Source organism: Cucumis melo, chromosome 9, assembly GCF_025177605.1.
Source record: "Cucumis melo cultivar AY chromosome 9, USDA_Cmelo_AY_1.0, whole genome shotgun sequence".
Classification (NCBI taxonomy): Eukaryota; Viridiplantae; Streptophyta; class Magnoliopsida; order Cucurbitales; family Cucurbitaceae; genus Cucumis; species Cucumis melo.
Genome location: NC_066865.1, coordinates 10,819,888 through 10,827,544, shown reverse-complemented (window position 1 = coordinate 10,827,544; position 7,657 = coordinate 10,819,888). Strand labels below are relative to the sequence as shown.

Below are 7,657 nucleotides of genomic sequence, written 5' to 3'. Positions count from 1 at the left end.
CATATTGAAAATGTATATTACTAATTATTCAATGGAATAACATGCTAGAGGTAGAGATATTGCTTATCAACAAGCAGCGAGGAAGAGCATGAGGAGAGAAAATTTACCTTCTATTGAGATCGCCTTTCACAACGAAATTTGATTCGGTGGAGCCAAATAAGGAAAAAATAGGGTTGAATATTCAAGGATTTGAAGCACCAAGTTTTAAATTGCTCTCCCAAGGACTGTAGTACATTGTGTTATTTGGATTTGATTATGTTATTTTGATTTCGAGAAACATCTTTGTAATTTGGAATGTAGTAATTTGGATTATGTTATTTGCTTTTTAATTTCGATTGTAGTAATTAAGATTATTATGTTATTTGGATTTGAATGAACAACTCTCAAAATTTATAACTTTGATAAATTGTATATTGTGTTTGTTAACAGATGTTTTTTTAAAGGATGTTATTAATTAAGAGGTTTATTTATGGAAAGGAACATGACTCTATTTCAGGTTATTGAAAGAAACTTTGGGATGTAGCAACATTTTTCAGGTTATTGAGAATGAAAGCAATCCGATAATATACTTTTTGACTGAGATGGTATATATATTAAATAAAATAGTGTATATCATGATATTATACATTATAATTTGAAGTTAACTAAAATTTACAATATTAATTACACTATTGATACGTTTTTAACTACAACGTTTGACCTAGAAAACTAAGGCAAATAATGTATACATTAAAATGGAAAGAATATCATGTGGTTGAAAAATAGGAAAATGATGCACTGTATATTTTCAATATTATGAAGTATATAAGAACAGATAAATAAGAAAAATTTAGGAAACGTTTATAATTGAAATTAAAATTTTAACAACATTACAATATAAAAAAATTTAATTATAAGTATAAGACATAATCAATGAAGAATAATCTAGTTTAATAAGAAAAATTTGCATCTCTTACAGCTATGACCAACACGTCCATAACGACCACATTTAACACGTCTCTTGAACTCCATTCTTGGAAGAATCCTAATCTTCTTCGATCGACCAACAACACGTTTTACATTAGGGAGAAGGATGACAATGGACATAATATCATCAGGTATTTGCTATTGACGATGATCACCTAAAGGATTTATTACTCCTCTATATATTGAACTCAAAGTGCTATTCAAGTAAATGAGTGAGTCATATGACTTAATTGATAAATGTTTCATGGTGAAAACTGCACATGCATGCACACAAGGTATTTCCAATATATCTCACATCCTGCAACTACAAACCTTCGTAGGTAAGTAAATCACATATTAAGAAGTTCCATCTATGACCTGGTATTTCATGTTATTAACCAGATTAACCTACAATGCAAAAATATAAGAGTCATATATAATGTATATATGAAATATGGAGATGTATATTAAGCATACATAAGAATAGTTAAAATTACCATACCATCATTGATCGACTACGTTTAATCTGTTCCCTTAATATACCTTCAATGGTTTTGGTAAAATCAGTCACTTGATAATTAGGTTCATTTCTTCGTTCAAAAAACCATCTTTGCAACATCATTCGCAAAACCTTAAGCATTGAACATATTGGTAACTCCCTAGCCTTCAACATAGCAGAATTCAAACTCTCAGATATATTAATGGTCACGACATTATATTTCTTATGTGGTGAGTAGGCATGAGACCACTTAGCAAAACTAATGGATTCAAGCTCCTCACGTATACCAGGGGTAGAAGATTCCAACAAACGCATTTCGTGTTCAAAGTTTACAATATTAAATGCCTTCCCACATGCATATGCATGAAATACGGTATCCACTATTCTCTTATACTTCAACTTGAGATTCCTAAGTAAATGAACAAGGCACATGCAATGTAAAACGTTGGGAAATACTACCTCTATGGCTTTGCATATACTTTTATGCCTATCAGATACTATGACAACCTCATTCCGGCCACCTATAATTCTTTTCAATTGGTTGCAAAACCAGGTCCATGAGGAATCATTCTCAAAATCCACAATGCAAAAGGCTAGTGGAAAAATCTGATCATTGGCATCAGGTGTTGAAGCAGATAACAAAGTACCACCGTACTTATTCATCAGACTCGTTCCATTAATAGAAATGACTGGACGACAATGTTGCCAACCAGAAATGGAAGTAGATAATGCCATGAAGAAGTAAAGAAATCTACCATCGACATCAACTTTGTATTCAACAATAAAATTTATCAACATAAAAAAAAAGAACATATGACGAAAACATGTTAAAAAAATAATAACGAAAATTTGTATAATAATATACCTATGTATATTGCGAATATACATGGGTTGTTGAGTTCCAATATGTATGTAAATCTGAGTAGCATCTTGTAGGAGTCCTTCAGAGATCTGCAAATATCATCTAATGCAGCCTCCGAGCACGTCATGTCTTTTGGTAAGATATACTTAAACCATGTTTATCCTGAATGAAATGAACTAAATATTTGAGAGTTGACAATTCAGAACCAGCTAAAGATATTTTGTTCTTAATTAAGTCCTTGATAATAGTAAAGGTGGCCTGTCTATGATCGGTTAATGGAACATCTACTGAACATGTATGTTCAGAATCAAACCTAGTAAGAATCCATAATGACCTATCTCTATGAATACAACAAGAAACAAGTAAGGACCATTTGCAATTTCCAATGGCGCATTGCAAAATCATAACTTCCTTGTTCGATTTCACAGTAACATATTGAAAATTATCTCTAAGAGCAATAGCTTGCACACACTGTTTAAACAAAGATTTGGTTGAAAACATATCCTGGACTTTCAGTGCAAAATTGGAATCTACCTTAGACATATCTATGTTTTCAAAAAATTGACACCCATCATCATGAATTTGAATTTTAAAAGAACTTGATGACAATGAACCCAAACAAATAGATAAAGGGTCAATAGAATGAACAATAAGGGTAATATGACGCTCAACATTTGATGTTATTATATGGTAAACTCATTTAACATCATTATCATTTGTTATAGACAAATCCTTTTTTAACACATTCTATAAGACCTAGGCAAGGGTATATATCAATATTGTTCATATCAATAATACTGCCTAGCTTGAATCTAAGGCTACTGTACAATCTTTATAGCACATATGTTCATGAACTGTAATCTCGGACACACTAAAACTAACGTAATTATTGATTCATTGAAAAACCCATCGAAGTATACTGCAATTCTGGTCATCCTGACAAACATATTACAAATATATGTAACTATTACTACATGCCCAAATGTATGTATTATGGTAAATAATAAGGGACATATATCTAAATAAATAGACTGCAATACTGGCCATCCGGATGAATGTGTTATTATGGTAAATATGAAGGGGTATATATTTACAAAAATAGAGAAGATAAATAACTACTGCATCGGAACTTATAAATCTAAAACACATCTTAGGGAATATAAAGTTAGACGTTCTCGAAATACTATGATTTAATAGAGTACAAAATAAGAGAGGAATGACAGGAATAGAACTAACTGAATATATGTGAAGGCGAATGGTTTCGTCTAATAAAAAAACGCTGGTGAAGCTCTGAACACAGTGATATAATATAAACTTTTCGACGATCGAGGATTTCCAGCGGTGGAAGAAATATCCGGCTGTGGAATAAATTTCCGACAGAAAATAAATTGAATTGGTGGACTTTTAGGGGTGAAGAAATTAAAAATTATTCCGACAGGGGAAGAAATATCCGGCGGTAAGCAAAAAATTGGTCAACGATTTGATATAGATGAGCCGGCGAAAGGTTTTGTAAACGTGAGCAGAAGACGACAGACGAAAAAATGGGAATAATTAAATTAAGAAATATATTTTTGAATAATATTTTCATATTAAAACATATATTATTTGATTATAAATAAATTGCATTTATACAAGGAAATGTCTTTTGATTTATTTAATTATTGCATATTGATTAAAATTATAATTCATACAATTATGATAACAATAATGTAATTAAGAAAATAATTAAATCTTAAATTTGGAATTGACATATATTAAATGTTAGTCATAAGGATAAAATGGTTCTAAAAATAAGTGTTCCTATTTATGTTAAAATTTGAAATTTAGGATATTTTCGAAACTTTGTAGACAAATTAGACATTTCCTCTAAATCTTTCTTGTTTTTATCTAGAAATGTGGGATAAGATCAGTGAGACTGAGAGACAATTAGAGTTTAGATGTGAAGGGTGTATGTGAGGAATTTTTAGGGTAAAATAAAAATACGGAAAAAAGTTAAAATGAAAATTAAATTCTTTGGCTATATTTGCAAAATTTTAAAAAATTTGATTAACTAATTGCATTGCAAAAAGTTAAAATGAAAATTAAATTCTTTGGCTATATTTGCAAAATTTTAAAAAATTTGATTAACTAATTGCATTGCATCTAATATGATTAATTAATTAATATTTAATTAGTTTATTAATTTATTAATTATATAGTTTTTTTTTTTTTTTTGTTAATAGGATGTTAATAACTCTATTACTGGAAACTGGAAAATAAGGGTGTAAGAATAACCTGAATAGCCGAACTCGGATTACCCTTGTAAGAACCGCACCTAAATAATTAAGAACTAAGAGATTAAAATTTGGCTAAGTGTTCTGGATTAGGCAGTTTGAACAAAAGAAGGCGTTTTGAAGCAAAGTTTATGCGAAAAGCAATTAATGTTTAAGGAAGTTCGCGAGATAGGTTAAGCGACAAGACTTTAAAGACTAAGTGCTACTATGTGATTAAGGCGTCACGTGAGAAGAAAAACTAGGCAAAAGAAGTAAGGAAACTTCTCAGAAATTTTCTAAGTTTACTTAATAGGCCACGTGTAAATATTAAGTTAAGCATGATTATATAGGTTAAACCTTAAGCTTACGTGTGCACTAAGAGTAGGAGCTGGTGGGCTGACAAGAGTTTAAGTGTGACTAAGCCTGTTTAAGGTGCAGTACAAATATAGGGTCTCAACCAATTACATAGGAGTGTTATTCTGAAATTTTGGAAAGAAATAGCTAAAAGGTTGAAGTGCTGCCAATATGTCTATGCGAGAAGAAGAGCATTTCGGGTTTGAGTAATCTAGTAGTGTGAGTGTTTTCTTTCAAGTGTTTGAATGATTTTAATTTAAATGTTTCTTTGATTGTTTGAAATTATGACTTTAATTTAAATGTTTCTAAAAGAGATTTACATGAAAAACTTACATGGTTTCAAAGTATGATTTATATATTTCAAAGCATGACTTGTTTATGAAATGATGCTTAAGCCATTAGTTATTTCCTATCAATGAGCTAACTATTATGTGCATATAATTGGTCAAGGCAACCATGGGATGAAAGGAGCTACATGGTGATGAGAAGCTGACTAATATATTGAAAGGAGCATATTAAGCTTAGCGGCCTAAGCAACAAGGACGAATCTGTACCTTCTCGGATGCTATTGTTACAGTAGTCTAAACATGAAGTAATGAGACTTAGCGTAGAGAATGATTTGGGATCCTTGGCGAGAGGAATGTTGGCAACTAATATGTGTTTAGGTGAAATGTTGAATTTATGAGATTTGGTTATGCGAGATGATATGTGATTGTGAAAAGATATGTTTATGTTTAAAATGTATTTAATATGTTATTATGGAAAAATGTGTTTATGTGAAATGTTTTGGTGGTTGGCGAAATGATGTTTTAAAAAAAATGTATTTCGCGAAAAGGATTTCTTAAACATCACTGAGTCTATTAGACTTACGTTTTTAAATCTTATCTTCTAGGAATCAGGCGTTAAGGTCAAGTAAGAAGAGTTTGAAGGGCTTACTAGGCAAGGAGGTTGCCAAGGCATTTTACTTTCTAAGTTTTAAGAGTTGTGTTTATGTATTTGTTGTAAAGTTTATTGTAAAACGCTTAGCCAAAGTTTAATAAAAGTCTAGTTTGGTTGACTTCTCTGTGTTAAGTGTTTTTATCGTCTAAAAGTATTTGTAAAATTTTAAGTTAAGACAAAGGAAAGTCTGTAACTGATTAAGCAAAGCTTAAGGCTTAAGGATCTCAAGATAGAGTGTCTTTGGCGTTTAACGTGTCAGAGATACTCAAGTCACGCCACGTCTCACATGACAAGCAAGTACATATGTGGGGCGAAATGTGACGACCCAACCCATATTATATGGGTTGAGTTGGGTTAGTTTAAAATGTGGGTTGAGTTAGATTGAAATTTTTTATTTTTTTCAGGTTGGGTTGAGTCTCAAGCTAGAGGGTTGAAAATTTCGGGTCAACCCAACCCAACCCGAATTAATATAATACAATATATACATATATGTTTATATTATATTTATATGTATGTTTGAAACTTTGAATTAATGGATGTTTGAAACTTTGAATGTACAACAATTTTAAACTTTTTTTTAAAGGAACAATTTTGAATTTACAAACATTATAATTTATAATCGAAAAAAAAGAAAAAAAAACAATACAACCCAACAACCCAACCCGTAAATATGGATTGGGTTGGGTTGGAAACTTAATTCGGGTTGTCAACCCATATTATATGGGTTATGTTGAGAATGTTTTCCAATCCAATTTGTTTAGACCCCTACCGAAAAGTTTATTCACATAAGTTGCAAGTCCGTGACTCCCCTCAACCCTTCCATCTTCCTCGTATATCCCAAAAATAAAATAAGAAAAATAGAGTATTGATTTTAAGTGATAAATATATGGCACAAACACAAAAATAAAAGCATCTATTTTATTCATGGTAATATAAATAAAAATACATAAATATTTAACTCTAAACCCTAGATTCTACAAATTCAAAAATGAATTACACTTATAATTTAACCAATAAAATTTATTTTTTCTACATATATTACAAATGATAAGTGATCATTAGCCCTTTAAAATATTTTGAACTTATCATTTTGGGTCTATACATTTGAAGATGAAAATAAAAGTACTAAATTTGAAGCCAAATGACTTCCTTTTAACAAAAACTACAATAGGAAAAAAAAGTTCATATATTAGAAAATGTTTTTCATTTTGTAGGGTTAGTGATTAGGTTGGCCATTATCATCAACATCATCACCATTAAAGTTGGCCTTTTTAGTATTTGGGAAGAAATAATGACCAATCCAAGCTGTATATAAATATTCTCAAACCTCCGATATACCCATCATTGCTATGTCACTCTCCAAGAATCCAATGGAAAGCAATTTGTCTTCCAAACACCTTTTTATTTCTAAAGTATAAAAATTGAATTTGAACTCTTAACCATATTAATTGGCATCAACCAAGACCAAAAACGACAAATAAACAAAAAAAAAAAAGTTTGCATAAATTTAAATATATAAGTTCCATTATCTATATTTATATTATGATAATTTACGTAAATATAACAAAATATTAAATTATTTATAGTACGTGGAACAAAGAATTTAAAAATAGACAAGTTACAATTTTTTTCATAAATTTTAAATTTGTCCTTTGTTGTTTTTGCATATATTGCGAAACTATTCTTCACTTCATTTCTTTTTCTTTGTAAATGCGATTTATTCTTTTTTTCTTCCTTGCGATTTATTTTTCTCCTCTTCGTATTATTAATATCTTCATATTATTACTTCTTCTTCTTCATATTCCA

The 7,657-nt window shown here is 30.1% G+C and overlaps 1 protein-coding gene across 1 annotated transcript; it reads right to left on the bottom strand.

The window, feature by feature from the left end:
- Window positions 1-1,302: 1,302 nt before the first annotated feature.
- LOC103503433 (uncharacterized) lies at window positions 1,303-2,433 on the bottom strand. The gene is made up of 3 exons (XM_008467617.2): window positions 2,310-2,433; window positions 1,448-2,211; window positions 1,303-1,353 (listed from the first exon to the last, which is right to left on the bottom strand). The coding sequence occupies exons 1-3, from the start codon at window positions 2,431-2,433 to the stop codon at window positions 1,303-1,305; spliced, it is 939 nt and encodes a 312-aa protein (XP_008465839.2).
- Window positions 2,434-7,657: the final 5,224 nt, after the last annotated feature.

Excerpts from the sequence above, each read along its gene's own strand:
- LOC103503433 (XM_008467617.2), bottom strand. The coding sequence starts at position 2,433 with ATGACGTGCTCGGAGGCTGCATTAGATGATATTTGCAGATCTCTGAAG. Across the intron at positions 2,212-2,309 it reads TATATTCGCAATATACATAG|TTGATGTCGATGGTAGATTT; the intron begins GTATATTATTAT and ends TTGAATACAAAG. Across the intron at positions 1,354-1,447 it reads AACGTAGTCGATCAATGATG|GTTAATCTGGTTAATAACAT; the intron begins GTATGGTAATTT and ends TTTGCATTGTAG.